Genomic DNA, 18,693 nt, shown 5'->3' with positions numbered 1-18,693 from the left:
TAAAAAAAATTGTTTCTCAATCAAAATAATTACAGAGAGCGAGCAGGCAATCTTCCACCCGCTGGTTCATTCCTCAAATGGCTGCAAACTGCTGGGACTGGGCCAGACCAAAGCAAGGAGCCCGGGGTTTCTTCCCGGTCTCCCACGTGGGTGGCAGGGGCCCAAGTACTTGGGCCATCTTCCATTGCTTTCCCAGGGCGTAGCATAGAGCTGGATCAGAAGTGGAGCAGCCGGGACTTGGGCCCTGCAGCCACGTGGAGGAGCCTGAAGAAGCTCCTGGCTCTTTGTCCCAGCTCCAGCCACTGCCGCCATTTTAGGGGCAAACCAGCTATGCAAAATCCCTCTGCCTCTCCCAGTGGCTCTGTAAAACTGCCTTTCAAATAAAATTAATCCTTAAAAAAAAAAAATAGATTGCCTGCTTGGCCCTAATGTTGGACAATGGGAGTAAATATTAAGGTAATGTTTCTGGCGAGATAAATGAATTGTAACATTCCACTGTAAGAACCGTCTAGCCAACAATACCGGACTTTCTTTTCCCTTACTAATTCCTTCACATAGGAAAGCCTCAGCTTCGGGCAGAGCTGTGCAGCAGTAGCTTACCTGCTGCCTGGCACAAAGGCCCTCTGGTTCTGGGCCTGGCTCCTTGCTAAGCTCCCGGGAAATGGGGGAAGATGGCCCCAGTGCCTTTCTGCCCACCGGAGCCCCGGATGAAGCCTGGCTTCCGGCTTCCCCCGGCCCGCGGGGCCATTAGGGAGTGAACCAGCAGATGGAAGATCTCTTTCTCTGTAATTCTGCCTTTCAAATAATTAAATCAATCTTTAAAAATTTTTATTAAGGAGGAAAGCTTCAGTTTCCTTATTTTGTACAAATAGATTTCTTAAAAGGATTGGAATTATTAAAACAGCACAATAGTCTTACACTATAGTATAAACAGGTTATAATATGTAAAATATATGATGTAGTATGGGTATTTATCCTCATTGTGTTATTTTTATTGTTCTGTATAACACCTTTGCACCTAACTTGCAGTAACAGGACAAACGGGCAGAACAATCCCACCCTTAAAAGGAGGGGAAGAGGCTGGTTCGAATTACCATGACAACGGCGCGCGCCTGCACATTTTTCGCTGGCGCGTCGCTTGGGAAGAAAAAAGCCTCGGCTGCGTATTGCGTCATCATTACGCGCTCGGTAGGGCTCTCAGGGGTGTTTTGGAAGGTCCCGGCCCGGCTACCGTCGCCTCACGCCAGGAATTATTATTTTTTTTTTTTCTTTCAGTCTTTGTTACTTCGCGCAGAGGCTGCACGACCGTAAGTACTGATGGAGGGAAGAAAGATAAAGAGTGAGAGATGCCGCAGCATACTCTCCGCTGAACCTCCCCGTGCGTTCTTGCTGCTGTCAGCTTCCTCTCAGCTGGGATCGCGCCGCGTCAACTTCCGGGCGGGTGCCCGCCAGCACGGCCTCCGCCGCTCCCCTCCTTTGGCCCCTTTGTGTCCCCGCAGTGTGGAGGCGCGGGCCCTGGCAGGGCCTTTCTCGAGGCAGGGGGCTCCGTAGTGCAGGGAAGCTCTGTCTGTGGGCGGGCGCGCGGCCCGCTGGGGGGTTACACTGGGGAACGTGCCTGCGCGTGCCGGGGTAAGAGGAGGTTGCACGAGGGTCAGCTCGTGGTTCGAGTAAGGAGGGGCGGGAGCGGCGGGCGGGGCGGGGTGGGGGGGCGGACGGAGGAGCGTGCAAGGCAATGGAAATTTTAAAAAGACACCGCTGTCCACCTCCCGATCCTTGTGGCCTAACAATGAATCGCAGCCATAATAGTCCAGAGCCGCTGGCATGTTTGCGGGCCCTGTATTGCCTTGGAAAGGAACTGCTGTGGCTTTGTAGTCTCTGTTTTCATGGCCTCTTTTTCTCTTTTTTTATGTTTTTCCCCCCTGCGGATAGTTCATTTCAAGTCCCCGGGCCCCTCAGGGTGATTCCTGCCACTATGAATCTTTTCAACCTGGACCGTTTTCGCTTTGAGAAAAGGAGTAAAATTGAGGAAGTGCCCGAAGCAACCCCACAGCCCTCCCAGCCTGGCCCTTCTTCACCAATTTCTCTTAGTGCTGAAGAAGAGAATGCTGAAGGGGAAGTTAGCAGAGCAAACACCCCTGACTCAGATGTAACTGAGAAAACAGGTGAGTTACAATGTTGCAAATTGGTGTAGCATCAAAGAATAGGTGGTGAAAGATGAAAGGCAGGAGCCAGTCTGGTTGCTCTGATGTCACACATATTGATGCATTGTCCTCCCGATTACCCTTTAAGGCACAGCTTTGGGACTGCCTTAGTCACTGTGCCTCCAGCTGAGCTCCCAGCCATTGTTGCTTCGCTTAGATGTGAGTTCTTGGAATGTGGCCCGGTGATGGAAGTTGGAATCAAAATTCGGGTCATCCTGAGGTCAGAGTGGCTACTGGAAGAGGAATGGCGGTGATTGAACCCCGTGATTGACTTTGAGATTGCTAATTTGGCTAGAGGTTTTCATTCATTTTAGCATTCCTTCAAAAAACTACTGATCAGTATGACGAGCCAGGTGTTGATCAAGGTGTCTGAAGACAGTCTCTGCCCAGATCTGATCAGATACCATTCACACACTGCCCCCGCCTGACGTCGTGGGTATCTCAAGAATGCAAGTGAATTCTTGATATTCTTCATGGTGAACGAACCATTTTAACCTCATCAGCAGATTGTCATAGACAGTAGGGTTGGAGAATAAGCCAAAAATTAAAATTTCCATTCTGATCTGTTTTTTGAACAATAGAGGAATATATTGGGACTCTTGCTGTGTTTTTAGGCATTGTGCTAAATGCTTCATATTGAGTCACTTAATATACATAATAAACCTACTAGTTATTATTCAAAATTTGGAGAAATGACACCTAGAGATTAAGGATTTAGTACAATCTGAACTCAAATCCAAACAGTCTGATTGCTGAGCACAAATGCTTAATTGTTACAGTATGCAGTTTCTCATGAAAGGTGAAGGGGATATTAGAAGTTTTATTTTAATGCTCATTTCAGTAACACCTTTTTGTATGCTGCATGGCTTTTTTTCACACGCGGCTTTTAAATTATTGTGGCCTATAGAATTGGGGATGTGTGCCTTCATCATTGATATCTTTTGTTGGCTGCTCTGCCAAATAAATGAAACGGTTGTGGCGGATTCTCTACAAGTTCTTGGTGGGAAGATTTGGTCGATCGGGTTAAGAAGTGACTAGAAGTCAAATTTCCAAAGACTCTGATTGGCTAAGGAGTTCTGAGCTTGTTTAAATACTATAGGTCAGGTTGCCATGGCGGCACTGCAAGCCCACTTGCGTCACATGGAGTAGTATCTCCCACCTGGAGGCCAACATGGAGTTCTGGGCTCCTGGCTTTTGCCTTGCCCAGCACTGGTGGTTGGAGGCATTTGGGGAGTGAACCAGCTGATGGAAGACCTCTCTTTGTTCCTTTCAATAAATAAATAAACAAACTTTAAAATGTTACAGGAAGCATGTTAAAGGATTTTAAGCACAGACATGACAGAGCAGGGAAGGCAAGGGTATAGGCAAGCCTCTGCTTCATCTTAATTCAGCATGGGACATCAGAAAAGACACTTAAAATGTGAAACAGTTTTTTTAATCTTTGAAAATGAAAGCACTTCGTAAAACTGGATTTCAGTGGAATGTTTTAGTTATTTACCAATATTGGTAAAATGAAATTTTTACCTCTTTTTTTTAAGATTTATTTATTTATTTGAAAGTCAGAGTTACACAGAGAGAGAAGGAGGGGCAGAGAGAGAGAGAGAGAGAAAGGTCCTCTATTCTCTGGTTCACTTCCCAATTGGCCACAATGGCCAGAGCTACACCAATCTAAAACCAGGAGCCAGGAGCTTCTTCTGGGTCTCCCACGCAGGTGCAGGGGCCCAAGGACTTGGGGGCCATCTTCTACTGGTATCCTAGGCCATAGCAAAGTGCTGGATTAGTAGTGGAGCAGCCGGCCGGCGCCGTGGCTCAATAGGCTAATCCTCTGCCTGCGGCGCCAGCACACCGGGTTCTAGTCCCAGTCAGGGCACCAGATTCTGTCCTGGCTGCCCCTCCTCCAGGCCAGCTCTCTGCTGTGGTCCAGGAAGGCAGTGGAGGATGGCCCAAGTGCTTGGGCCCTGCACCCCATGGGAGACCAGGAGAAGCACCTGGCTCCTGGCTTCGCATCAGCGCAGTACGCCGGCCGCGGCAGCCATTGGAGAGTGAACCAACGGCAAAGGAAGACCTTTCTCTCTGTCTCTCTCTCTCACTGTCCACTCTGCCTGTCAAAAAAAAAAAAAGAAGTGGAGCAGCCAGGATACAAACTGGCACCTGTATGGGATGCTGGCACTGCAGGCAGCAGCTTTACCCACTGCATCACAGCACAGGCTCCTTTTTTTTTTTTTTTTTTTAATATTTATTTGAAAGGCAGAGTTACGGAGAGGAGAGGCACAGAGAGAGAGAGAGAAAGAGAGAGAGAGGTTTTCCATCTGTTGGTTCGCTCCCTAAATGACTGCAGTGGCAGGAGCTGGGCCTATCCAAAGCCAGGAGCCTGGAGCTTCTGGGTCTCCTACATGGGTGCAGGGGCTCAAGGACTTGGGCCATCCTCTGCTGCTTTCCTAGGCCATAGCAGAGCTGGTTCAGAAGTGGAGCATCAGGGACTCAAACCAGGGATATGGGATGCTGGCGCTGCATGTGGCGGCTTTACCCTCTGCGCCACAGTGCCAGGGCAGGGGCATGCTCATTTTTCTCTTTATGGAGACTTCTTGTCATATCTAAATTCCTCTTAGAAATTGAGACTTAGAGGAGTTAATTGGTCAGTCTTCTTCTTCTTTTTTTTTTTTTTAAATTGGTCAGTCTTGACACTGGGATGTAGGAAATTCAAATGTTTTTCTAAGAATGGTGAGACTGCACCCTGTGAATGCTTTGGTTTTAAGAATAATTTATTGTACATGATAGAGTTTTTGAAAGAATCTTGAAAATCAAGGTTGTTAAATTTAGACTTTACATTATAGTTACCAGATATGCATTAAAGACTATGGATAGAACCATAGGATGATGAAAGAATATTGTTTACAGTTAAACTGCTGTAGGAGACTCTCATATTCCGAGTGGGAATTCTTCTTTGAGACCTGGCTTCTCTGCTTCTGATCCAGCTCCCTGCTAGAATATCGTGGGAGTTAGCAGATGATGGCTTAAGTGCTTGGCCCCTGCCATCCATGTTAACAGACTCTGTTTGAGTTCTGTGCCCCTAGCTTCAGCCTAGCCCTGTCCTGACTGTTGCAGGCATTTGGGGAGTGAACCAGGGGATGGAAGATTTCTTCATAGCCATCCCTGACCCCTCCCCTGTTGTTGCTCTGCCTTTGAAGTAGATGAAAACAACTTAAAAAAAAAAAAAAAAAAGTCAAGCCAGCGCTGCGGCTCAATAAACTAATCCTCCGCCTGCGGCGCCAGCACAATGAGTTCTAGTCCCAGTCAGGGCGCCAGATTCTGTCCCTGTTGCTCCTCTTCCAGTCCAGCTCTCTGCTGTGGCCCGGGAGTGCAGTGGATGATGGCCCAAGTGCTTGGGCCCTGCACCTGCATGGGAGACCGGGAGAAGCACCTGGCTCCTGGCTTCGCATCAGCGCAGCAGCGTGCCGGCTGCGGAAGGCATTGGAGGGTGAACCAATGGCAAAGGAAGACCTTTCTCTCTGTCTCTCTCTCTCACTGTCCACTCTGTCTGTCCAAAAAAAAAAAAAAAAGTCAAGCAGCAGTGACTGCTATATGCTGATTGAGGGTGGGATTTGAAAGGAGAGAAATCATTTAGGAAGGACTGTAATGATAGTATTTATTTTTAAGATTTATTTATTTATTTGAAAGGTAGAGTTACGCATAGGCAGAGAGAGAGAGAGGTCAGTTGGTCTTCCATCTGCTGGTTCACTCCTCAGATGGTTACAATGGCCAGAGCTGTGCTGAGCTGAAGCCAGGAGCCAGGAGCTTCCTCTGGGTCCCCCATGCAGGTGCAAGTACCCAAGTACTTGGGCCATCTACTGCTTTCCCAGGCCATAGCAGAGAGCTGAATCAGAATTGGAGCAGCCGGGACTTGAACTGTGTCCTAGGATGTGGGTACTGCAGACGGCAGCTTTACCCACTATACCACAGCGCCGGCCCTGGTTTTTGTTTTGTTTAATTTTTAAAAGCATTTATTTATTTATTTGAAAGGCAGAATTACAGAGAAAGAGATTTTCCAGCCAGTGGATCACTCCCCAAACAGCCACTATGGTGTGGGCTGGTCCAGGCCAAAGCCAGTGGCCCAGAACTCCATCCAGGTCTCCCATGTGGGTGGCAGGGGCCCAAGCACTTGGACCATCCTCTGCTGCCTTCCCAAACACATCAGGAGGGAGCTGGATTGGAAATAGAACAGCCAGGACTTGAACCAGTGCTCATGCGGGGTGCCAGCTTTGTAGGCTGCACCTTAACCTGAGCCATGAGTATAATATGGCAGTGGAAATGGAAAAGAAAGTGAGATGTAAGAGGTTTCAGAGCTATGAAGTGTAGAGTTGAACAACTAGATCCAAAGTAGAAATGAGATAAGATGAATGTTTAGTTTTTTAGGTAATTTTAAAAATTGAGGCTGGCACTATGGCCCAGTGGGTTAACCCGCTGCCCGCAGCTGCCATTATGGACACCAGTTTGAGTCCCAGCTGCTCCACTTCCAATCCAGCTCCCTGCTAATGCACCTGGGAAAGCAGCAGAAGATGGTTCAAGTCTTCGGGCCCCATACCCATGTGGGAGACCTGCATGAAGCTCCTGGCTCTTCGCTTTGGCTTGGCCCAGCTCTGGCCATTGTGGCAATTTGGGAAGTGAGGCAGCAGATGGAAGATGTTTCTCTCTGTCTCTTCTCTCTCTTTCTGTAACTGGCTTTAAATAAATGTTTAAAAAACAAACACACAAAAATGATTGTGCTGTACTTCTGAATAGGTAGGAAATATCTCTTGTAAGCCATTGAGTGTGGCTTTAATCAGATGAGAATCAAAGGTCCTGCTCCGAACTGCTAAGGCAAGTTAGGGAGACAAGGATGCTGAATTGAGTGTTGGGCCTGTGGAAAGAACACATGCTGAAGTTAGCTTTAAGGTCAGGACTGGAAATGGAGACTGGGGAGTCACATGGTAATTGTTCGTACTGCTGTTGTGTGATAATGCCATGTTAATTTAATCGCTTACATTGTCAAGGAATAAGATGATAGGATGGAAGTTGTATGTAATCAAAATTACCTGTACTTTTTTTTAACTTACCCTATTATTTTACCTAATAAGAATTAAGACTTCATTTCTTATTACTTTCCTTCAGTTACTGTGACAGCCACATGGTTTCTTGACTATGGCAAGCACAGTCTCATCTTTGCATTTTCCCATTTGCACTTCCATCTGCCTAGTAGATGCTTCTGCTGATATTTGCATATGACTCACTTCTTTAGTTTCACTAGATCTTATTAAAATGTCACCTTTTTAAAACACTATTTGTTTATTTGAAAGGTAACAAAGATAGATCTTCCACCCACTGGCTCACTCCCCAAATGACCATGATAGATGGGGTTGGGCCAGGCTGAAGCCAGCAGCCAGGACCTTCATCCTAGTCTCTCAGTGCGTGGTAGAGTCCTAAGCACTTACCATTTTCCATTGCTAGGCACATTATCAGATTTGGAAATGGAGCAGCCAGGACTCAAACCAGTACTCCAATATGAGATGACTTTGTGTGTGGTATCTTAACCTGCTGTGCCACCATACCAGCTCTAATTTTATTTTTTTAATTTCACATGTCTTATAAAATAGGGCTGCTGTAATAAATCACCATAGACTTGGGTAACTTATAAGCAGCAGAAATCTGCTTCTCACAGTTCTAGTACCTGGAACATTCAAGGTGCAGGTGCCAACAGATTGTCTGTTGAGGGCCTACTTCCAGGATGGTGGTCTTTTCACTATAACCTCACATAACTTGAATGGGTAAGAAGTCTCTCAGCCTGCTTTTATAAACATACTGTTCCCGTTCTTCTGCCCCCTGACCTAATCAGATACCATCAGAGTGAGAGAGGATTTTAGTCAGTGAATTTGGGGGCACAAAAACATTCAGACCAAAACATCCTGTTTGTTGTTTGCCATATTAAAAAATGTAACTTTATGTGGTCAAATTGTTCTGCTTTCACTTTAGGGCTTCTGGGTTTTGGGTTCTGATCAGACAAGCATTCCCCACTACTTCATTATAACTGTAGTCATCCATATTCCGGCATCTCTTATTTTTTTAAATATAAATAACTTAAAAAATATTATAGTGCGGCGCTGCGGCTCAGTTGGCTAATCCTCCGCCTTGCAGCGCTGGCACACCAGGTTCTAGTCCCAGTCGGGGTGCCGGATTCTGTCCCGGTTGCCCCTCTTCTAGGCCAGCTCTCTGCTGTGGCCAGGGAGTGCAGTGGAGGATGGCCCAAGTGCTTGGGCCCTGTACCCACATGGGAGACCAGGAGAAGCACCTGGCTCCTGGCTTTGGATCAGCGCGATGAGCCGGCCGCAGTGGCTATTGGAGGGTGAACCAATGGCAAAGGAAGACCTTTCTCTCTGTCTCTCTCTCACTGTCCACTCTGCCTGTCCAAAAAAAAAAAAAAAAATTATAGTGCCTACAGAATATTTAGCCAGATGAACCCTTTACAGAAGAAAATTATGAATCTGGAAGAAAATTTGTGGCACAACTATTTGGGGAACTGAAGAGCAATGAAAATAAAAGGCAGAAACTGGATTGAGGGGATCTATAAAGGGGAGACATACACATGTTGGATATTTTACCAGAGGACACTCTTCTGTTCAGATTTAGGCTGTAATGCAGAAAAGTTCAGTGCTGAGAAGACACCAGAAAATGTGGAAGAGAAAGCTAAACCCATTGAAAGAGAAATCTAAAGAGTTTAAGCTCCTAAATTTGCATGTAAAACTGACCAGAATTACTGGCTCACTGCTCTGCTACACATGTATGGGAGATTTCAGAGGAACCAATAAAAAGCAGTCATTAGAAGCTGAAAGAAATAGTTACTCATCATACAAAAAATACAAAATTTGGAATTTGAATTGAGTCAATTAATTTTCTGGTAGAACAGAAATCATTCCCCCCCGAAATTTAATAGTATCTACAATTTTTGCATCACGTGATTTATAAAACTCAGGATAAAGTTCATAATCACTACACATATAAAGAAGGGAAAATTTGATTTATACTCAAGATAAAAAATCACTATAAAGAAACTCAAGTTTAGTCAGATGTTGCAAGTAGCAGAAAAGATGGCCAAGTATTTAAAGGATAGTATAAAAACGAAGGATGATGGACAAGATTACCAGCAGAAAAGTAAGCTAGGAAAAAACTGCAATTTAATTTCAATAATTATAAAGTAGAGTTACTACAATAAAAATATATTTCTAGACTAAACAGTTGTGAATAGGAAAAATATTGCAATAGAATTTGAAGTATGGTCTGACTTTGATGTCTCCCCAAAAGGATGTATTGGAAACCTAATCACCAAGGCAGCAATTTCAGTCCTTAGGAATGGATTAACACCAATTTTAAAAGGGCTTGAGGCTATGCATTTTATTTCATTCTCTCATTTCCTGTGTAATGACTCTGCAGGTTGCAGAATTAGGTTGCAAGAATATTGCTGTCTCTAGGTGGGACCTCTTGACTCTGGACTTCTCATCCTCCAGGCCACAAGATAGATGATTTTTTTCATTAAATATTACCCATTTTATGGTATTTTTATACCAACACAAGAGACTAAGAAAATAGATCAATAGACTTTTCTAATTATTTTTAAAAAGATCTTTTATTTTGAAAGGCAAAGTGATAGAGGGAGAGACAGGGAAATATCTTCTCTCTGCTGGTTAACTTCTCAAATGACCACAATAGCCAGTGCTGGGCCCAACTGAAGCCAGGAGCCGGGAACTCCATCTAGATCTCCCAAGTGTGTGGTAAGGTGCCCAAGTTCTTGGGCCATCAACTGCTGCTTTCCCAGGAGCATCAGTAGGGAGCTGGATCAAAAGTGGAGCAGCCAGAATCAAACAGGCACTCCATTATGGAATGCTGGTGTTGCAGATGTTAACCCACTGCACCACAATGTTGCCCCCAGTGTTTTCTAAACCGGGCTTGATGGCCAGCTCCGTGTTTTGACTCGAGTTTCCAGGATGAGTAAGTTCTGGTAGGCAATGGTGATGGCTGAATTAATTGAGTTCTAGCCACAGTGTGGAAGACCTACATTGAATTCCCAGCACCTGGCTTCAGCCTGACCCAACCGCAGCTACTGCAGGCATCTGGAGAGTAAACCTGCATCTCTGTTCCAGATAAATTCATTTTCTTTGGTTTTGGAAACATGTAGAGGTTCCTATGATCATACCTTCAGGAATATAGAATCCATTCACAGCCTGTGAATCAGCAACAGGAAAGTTGCACTGCCTGGAATTTCATGCAATTTTTTCATTAAGAGTGTCCATGTAATTCGTTGCTTTTCAGTTATGGGTAACCATCTCCACTGTCAATTTAGAGCATTTCATCATGTAATTTCCTGGCCTCCACGGTGTTTGGGGGTCCTTGTGAGGATTCCTGTGGTGAGAGAAGGTCATAGAGCAGCAGATGCTGGGGTACCTGAGGCCTCGGCAGCAGAACCGGGAAGTCAGCTGTGGCAGTGCCAAAAAGGAAGATCCTGCATGGCTTTTCCTGTGTTAATTTAAGTTGTTATAAAGTATACCTGAGATAAAATTTGCCATCTTATCCTTTTATAATCCAGTAATGTTCAGTACATTCAGTTCCACATTAACATTGTTGTGCAGCCAATCTCCAGAGCTCTTTTCTTAATGTAACGTATTTGAAATGATATACCTTTTTCAAATAGATTCTCTGAACTCCCCATTCCCTGTTCCCCCCAACCCCAGTAACCACATTTGTACTTTTTGTTTGTTTGGTTTTTTTTTTAAGATTGATTTATTTGAAAGAGTTTTCGAGAGAGGTCCTCTGTCCTCTAGTTCATTCCCCAAATGGCTGCAGTAGCCAAGGCTAGGCCAGGCTGAAGCCGGGAGCCGGGAACTCCATCCCCATCTCCCACGTGAGTGGCAGGGTCCCAAGCATAGGACATCTTCCACTGCCTTCCCTGGCACATTAGCATGGAGCTGGATCTGAAGTGGAGCGGTCAGGACACTCGAACTGGGACCCTGACCTGTGCTCTGATAGGGAATGGCGACATTGCAAGTGACTGCTTAATCTGTTGTGCCACAATGCCACCCCTTCTGTTTTTTTATTTTATTTTTTAGTTTTTTGAGGTTTATTTAATTCAGAGTTTCAGAGAGAAAGATCAATCTTCATGTGCTGATTAACTCCACAAATGGCTGTAACAGCCACAGCTAGATCTGGCTGAAGCCAGGAGCCGGGAATTCTATCCTGGTCCCACAGTACTTGGCCAAGTACTTAGACTATCTCCTGCTGCCCTCCCAGGCTCATTAGTTGGAAGCTGAACTGGAAGTGGGGCAGCTGGGACTGGAACTGGCGCTTCTCTATGAGATAGCAGTATCACAACACATGAATCTGCTGCACCAAATGCCAGCCCTTCTTGTACTTTCTGTCTGTTGTGTGTTTGTTTTAGCTAGGAACCTCATTAAAGTGGAACCGTATATACTATTTGTCTTTTTAAAATTTTTTAAGAAGATTTATTTATTAATTTGAAAGAATTAGAGAGAGAGAGAGAGAGAGAGTGTCAGTCTTCCAACCTCTGGTTCACTCCCCAATTGGCACAAAGGTTGGAACTGTGCCAATCCAAAGCCAGGAGCCAGGAGCTTGTTCCGTACTCCCATGTGGGTCAGGAGCCCAAGGACTTTGGCCATCTTCCACTGCTTTCCCCAGCCATAGCAGAGACCTGAATCAGAAGTAGAGCAGCTGGGACTTGAACCATTGCCAATATGGGATGCTGGCACTGCAGGCAGCAGCTTTACCCACTATGCCACAGCACTAGCCCCTTTTTTTCTTTACTTGCTTATTTTGTTTAGCATAATGTCCTCAGGATTCATGTAGCATATGTCAAATTTTTTCCTTTTAAGGCCAAAAATATTCTATTGTATGTATATACCACATTTTGTTTATCCCTTCATCCATTCAAGGACACTTGGGTTGCTCCCATATCTTGGCTGTTCTTTGTCAATGCTTCTTATGAACATAGATGTACAAATATGTCTTTGAGACCTTGCTTTTAGTTATTTTGATTACATAATTAGAAGTGGAATTGCTGTATCACATGGCAATTGTATTTTTCATTTTTTAAGGACTTGTGGTAGTGTTTTCCATACCAGTGGTACATAGAGTTTCAATTTCTTCACATCCCCACCAACACTTGTTATTTTCTCTGTTTTTGATAATAGCCAACTTAATGGGTATGAGTTATTAATTATTTTTTTCTTAACTTTATTTTGTTTAAAGATTTATTTATTTAAAAGACAGAATTTCAGAGAGACAGAGGGGGGCGGGGAGAGGGAGGGATAGAGGTGTTTTCCATCCGCTTGTTCATTCCCCAAATGGCTGCAACAGCCAGAGCTAGGTCGATCTGAAGCCAGGAGCCAAGAGCTTCTTTGGAGTCTCCCATGTGGGTGCAGGGGCCCAAGAATTTGGGCCATCTTCTTACACTTTTCCCAGGCCATAGCAGAGAGCTGGGTCAGAAGTGGACCCACTGGGACTCGAACTAGCACTCATATGGGATGCAGGCTGTGGCTTTACCTGCTACACCATGGTGCCAGCCCGTTAATTATTTTTAAGATTTATTTTTATTTATGTAAAAGGCAGAGTTACAGAAAGTGGGAGAGAGAAAGAGAGAGATGTTTCATCTGTTGGTTCACTCCCCAAATGGCCACATTGGCCAGGGCTGGGCCAGGCTGAAGCCAGGAGCCTGGAACTCCAGATAGGTCTCCCATAGGAGTGGCAGGAATGTAAGTACTTGAGTCATCCTCCCCTGCTTTCCCAGGAGGATTAGCAGGGAGCTGGGTTGGAATTGGAGCAGCCAGGACTTGAGGCAGTACTCATGGGGATGCTGGTGTTGCAGGCAGCAGCTTAACCTATTGTACATAATGCCAGACCCCTGAGTTGGTATCATGTAGGTTTTGTGTTGGTGTTGAACTCTAAATATAATCTGTATTTGATTGTAAGGACTAAAGAAAGGATGATAAGTTTTCTCCTTCATTCATTATTTTCCCATTACTAGTTAATTATTTCAGAACCATTCATTATTAAATTCTTTTTCTTACATTGAAAATATTATAATTGGGACCAGTGTTGTAGATGGAAGATCTTGTTCTATCTCTCCTCTCTAACTGCCTTTCAAATAAATAAAAATATTTTTAAGAAAAAATATAATTATAGTCTAAGTTGCCTTGTATATATGTATCTTTTGGGCCTATCATCTGTCCACTTAGTTTACTGTGTCATTTTATTTTTTGTAATATTACTCAAACATTTATATATCCCTGGATTTTGATGTCTGTTTTTATTGTTGTTATTCCTCTTTGGCCTGAAAGTTGTTTAGAAGTGATTTCCATGGGTTTCTTTTCTTTTTTCTTTTTCTTCTTCTTTTTTTTTTTTTGACATTTCCAGGAGGTTGAGATTTTGTTTGCATTTTTTTAAAAGATTTATTTTATTTATTTGAAGGGCAGAATTACAGAGAGAGGTAGAGACAGAGAGAGGTCTTCCATCTGCTGGTTCACTCCCCAGTTGGCCGCAACGGCCAGAGCTCCACCAATCCGAAGCCAGGAGCCAGGAGCTTCCTCCTTGTCTCCCACATGGGTGAAGGAGCCCAAGGACTTGGGCCATCTTCTGCTGCTTTCCCAGGCCATTGCAGATAGCTGGATCGGAAGTAGAGCAGCGGGACTAGAACCTGCGCCCATATGGGATGCCGGCACTTCAGGCCAAGGCTTTAACCCACTGCACCACAGCACCAAGCCGTGCATTTTTTTTTTTTAACATTTACTTTTTAAAAAAAAGATTTATTTATTTATTTTTGAAAGTTTTAAATCTGCAGGATAGGTATAAAAGTTAATGTGTTTTTATCCTACTTGAGGTTATTGCCTTTATTTTGGGATTATCAAACTGATTTAAATTCTTTCTGTATAAATTAATGATTTTCCAGTAGCAATTTTTTGTTGTTAAGTGTGTTGTGATTTTTCTTAGACCACTGGCATCCATGGCTACAAGTTTTTGTTGTTGTTGTTTAAAGATTTATTTATTTATTTGAAAGTCAGAGTTACACAGAGAGTGGAGAAGCAGAGAGAGAGGTCTTCCATCTGATGGTTCCAATTGACCACAATGGCTGGAGCTGCACCGATCCGCAGCCAGGAGCAAGGCGCTCCTTCCAGGTCTCTCACATGGGTGCAGGGGCCCAAGGACTTGGGCCATTCTGCTGCTTTCCCAGGCCATAGCAGAGAGCTGGATTGGAAGTGGAGCAGCTGGGACTCAAACCAGCACCCATATAGGATGCCAGCGCTTCAGGCCAGGGTGTTAACCCACTGCACCACAGCTGTGGCCCCGGCTACAAGTTTGATAGCTTCCAGATAACTTAGACATTCTACTGTGCTCAGTGGTGATATTAACAGATATAATTATATTTGATGTATCATGAATTGTGTCAATATGTGGAAGATATATAACTCAGTAAACTAATATTTTTCAGATGACCAAGATACAATGTTAGAAAACAATGCATTGGTTAAAGATCCTAAAGTGTAAGATAGACCAAATGGATTTTAACATACAGGATGCAAAATGTTTTTTCATGTGGTTTCAGATACTGTATTGCAACAGCACTTTAATAACTACTGCCTTTGGCCGGCGCCGCGGCTCACTAGGCTAATCCTCCGCCTTGTGGTGCCGGCACACCGGGTTCTAGTCCCGGTCGGGGCACCAGGTTCTATCCCGGTTGCCCCTCTTCCAGGCCAGCTCTCTGCTGTGGCCAGGGAGTGCAGTGGAGGATGGCCCAAGTGCTTGGGCTCTGCACCCCATGGGAGACCAGGAGAAGCACCTGGCTCCTGCCATCAGATCAGCGCGGTGCGCGGCGGCCATTGGAGGGTGAAGCAACGGCAAAGGAAGACCTTTCTCTCTCTCTCTCTCTCTCTCTCACTGTCCACTCTGCCTGTTAAAAAAAAAAAAAAACTACTGCCCGTCAAGTTTGCATTTAGTTTTAGTATCAAAGAAAAATGTCAACAGTAATCTAAAAAGGTTGCAAAAACACTCCTCCCTTCTCCAACTATATAACTCTGTGAGGCATGATGTTTTTTCACATTGATTTTCAACAGAAGCAATATACTTCAACAGTTTAAATATGGAAATAGATATAAGAACCCAACTGCCTTCTGTTAAACCAGAGATTTTTACCAGTGTAAAACAGTATAACTCATTTCACAAAATTATTTGGGAGTGGCATATAGTTTTCATTAAAGTATACTGTTTTGAAACTATTTATTGCTAGTGCATATTTTATGATGGTTTTTATTATACATGTGATAAAACTCTGGAGTAATGGAGTATATGATAGCCATTTTTTTTCCAATCTGTTAACTAAGCGTATTAAAAGTCAGTTAAAAAATGTCTTCACCCTGTACTCTGAACATTAAATTATGGGGAGAAGTAGCAAAGAAAAGGTGATTATATGATCACATTTGATAAATTCTAGTTCTAATTCTGATTAATGAAACTTAAATCTCTAACCGTTACACATTTAAATTTTGTTCTTTACTTTGAATAGAGAGACTTTTTAAAAGAAAATTGGGGCTGGCACCCTGGGTTCTAGTCCCGGTTAGGGCACCGGTTTCTGTCCCGGTTGCTCCTCTTCCAGTCCAGCTCTCTGCTGTGGCCCGGGAGTGCAGTGGAGGATGGCCCAAGTCCTTGGGCCCTGCACCCGCATGGGAGACCAGGAGGAAGCACCTGGCTCCTGGCTTCGCCGGCCATAGCAGCCATTTGGGGGGTGAACCAATGGAAGGAAGATCTTTCTCTCTGTCTCTCTCACTGTCTAACTCTGCCTGTCAAAAATAAAAATAAAATATAAAAAAAAATGGACAATTCAAATCATTTTCCCATAAGTCCTTAGGTTTTCAAGTAATGTATTGGCTTTCAGTTGAATTTTTTGATACTCTGAAGATCTGAATTTATGGCTTATGATGTATCAGAAACACTTGGTAGAATCAGAATCTGTAGTGCCTTTATACTTATAGGAAATAAATGTTTTTTTTTTTTTGATTTATTTATTTATTTGAAAGTCAGCGTTACACAGAGAAGGAGAGGCAGAGAGAGAGAGAGAGGTCTTCCATCCGCTGGTTCACTCCTCAGTGGGCTGCAACGGCCAGAGCTGCGCCTATCCGAAGCCAGGAGCCAGCCGCTTCCTCTGGGTCTCCCACGTGGGTGCAGGGGCCCAAGGACTTACACCGCTTTCCCAGGCCATAGCAGAGAGCTGGATTGGAAGTGGAGCAGCTGGGATATGGGATGCCGGCACTTAAGGCTAGGGCGTTAACCCGCTGCGCCACAGCGCCAGCCCCTGTGTTTTATTCATGTAACTATCAGAATTCTTCACCCAGTCTCTCCTCAGTACTTAAAAAATTGCTGCTTTGGATAAAATACTTCTTAGTGTTGTTTTTAGGACTGTACTATAGAAAGTAAATGTTTATCTGTGAAATGGTGATATATTATGTGTCCCTATGTTATGGTGAGGATTAAATGTTTTATTTGAAGACTTCACCTATTTGTTATTTTTTTTTTAACCTGGAAATTAAACATTCATGTTGTTAGAAGAATGTGTTTCTCAGTTTATTGCAAGTTACCCTCCTGGTGCCTCATTTAACCTTAATTGCCTCTTTAAAGTTTTGAACACAGTTACATTTAGAGTTACTAGAGTTCAGACTTCTCCATATGAATAGGAGAGGTGGGGACACAATTCAGCCAAAAGCACTTGTCTAGGCTTGTAGGAGGCTATCTGGCCATTATTGAAATAAAGACTTTTACATATCTTATCTGAATTTATGTGTGTATTAGCTCTGTGATTATTAGCATCTGCAATTTACAGATAAACAGACTAAAGCTTAGGTTAAGTAACAAGACTAAGAAATAAGATGAGACTCCATGGGGCTGCTAGCGGTTAAGCTGCCACTTTGGAGACCAGTATGCCATATCTAGAGTGTTGGTTGAGTCCTGGCTACTCCACTTTCCGACCGATGGTGGCTCAGGTACGTGAGTCCCTGCCACTCACATGGCAGACCCAGATGGAAGGTTGAGTTTTCTGTGTTTCATGTATCAATCTTTTTAAAAAAGAAAAGCAAAAACTGGACTCCAGGTCTTCTGAACTCTGGTGTCCATGCTCTCTCAGGCAGGAACTGTGTGCTAGGAAATGAAAGCATAGATTTAAAAAGGATTAGAATATAGGCCATGGCTCAACAGGCTAATCCTCCGCCTAGTGCGCCAGCACACTGGGTTCTAGTCCTGGTCGGGGCGCCGGATTCTGTCCCAGTTGCCCCTCTTCCAAGCCAGCTCTCTGCTATGGCCCGGGAGTGCAGTGGAGGATGGCCCAAGTGCTTGGGCCCTGCACCCCATGGGAGACCAGGAAAGCACCTGGCTCCTGCCTTCGGATCAGCGTGGTGCGCCGGCTGCAGCGCGCCGGCTGCGGTGGCCATTGGAGGGTGAACCAACGGCAAAGGAAGACCTCTCTCTCTCTCTGTCTCTCTCTCTCACTGTCCACTTTGCCTGTCAAAAAAAAAAAAAAAAAAGATTGGAATATAAAACACAAACCTGTGTCTGTTTTTTAGTTTTCATTAAAGTCTCACTAGTGAACAACTGTAAGACCCTAAAATAATGTTAACAAGGGTAACAGAAATTGGGCAGGTTTAAAATGGAGTTGCTTGTGAGCTAACTGCATACTGTTCTGCTTCTGTGCAAAATGGCTGGGCTTGCAAAATGCTTTCATGAGATAATTGAACTTTAGTTGAACCTGTAGCATGTGATAATTATTTTAGGAGCTATGTTAAGTTTTTGGGAACCATAAAAGCAGAAGTTAATCGAAAATGTACCCAACCTATGTCCTGATGACCCCGTATTTGTGCTTGCTCAAGTACTTTGTTCCTTTACCCTGGAAAAACCCTTTACCTTGTGATTTTTTGTCATGCTGTGGAAATATGCTAATGTTGTGGTTTTAAGCCTTAAATACTCTGTGCGATTGATGATCGGGGCCTCTCTTCGCACTGCACCCGAGGGTGTTGTGCTTGGAGACGGCCCATCTGCGCAGATGTAATAAACTTCCTCATGCTCTTTGCATCGATTGGAGTGGAATTCGTGCATCTGGGGTCGTTCGGATCGTGAGACACCTTTCGGGGTCTTACACAACCTGTGAAACAAAAAATCATGTTGCACCAGCCTGGTTGACTATTTTTTTTAAAAGATTTATTTATTTATTTGAAAGGCAGAGTCACAGAGGCAGAGAGGCCGCAATGGCCAGAACTGCGCCAGTCCAAAGCCAGGAGGCAGGAGCTTCTTCCTGGTCTCATGCAGGTGCAGGGGCCCAAGGACTTGGGCCATCTTCTGCTTTCCCAGGCCAAGCAGAGAGCTGGATCGGAAGTGGAGCAGCCAGGACTAGAACCAGTGTTCATATGGGATGCTGGTG

General features: G+C 44.3%; 1 protein-coding gene across 2 annotated transcripts in view; it reads left to right on the top strand.

Moving 5' to 3' along the window:
* Window positions 1-1,197: 1,197 nt before the first annotated feature.
* The window catches only part of SMARCAD1 (SWI/SNF-related, matrix-associated actin-dependent regulator of chromatin, subfamily a, containing DEAD/H box 1), an 84,887-nt gene continuing 67,391 nt past the window's right edge, over window positions 1,198-18,693 (top strand). Inside the window, exons 1-2 of one of the 2 annotated variants that reach the window (XM_062199859.1) lie at window positions 1,198-1,307; window positions 1,930-2,162. In XM_062199859.1, coding sequence (XP_062055843.1) covers window positions 1,973-2,162 — 190 coding nt within the window. In that variant the 5' untranslated portion in view covers window positions 1,198-1,307; window positions 1,930-1,972. Of the gene's footprint in view, window positions 1,308-1,433; window positions 1,630-1,929; window positions 2,163-18,693 lie in introns of those variants that run through there. The other variant, XM_062199860.1, reaches the window with a different exon arrangement.

The sequence above is a fragment of the Lepus europaeus genome, chromosome 8, assembly GCF_033115175.1.
Source record: "Lepus europaeus isolate LE1 chromosome 8, mLepTim1.pri, whole genome shotgun sequence".
Taxonomy (NCBI): Eukaryota; Metazoa; Chordata; class Mammalia; order Lagomorpha; family Leporidae; genus Lepus; species Lepus europaeus.
Note: the sequence above shows the minus strand (reverse complement) of the source record. Positions and strands in the feature narration are given on the sequence as shown.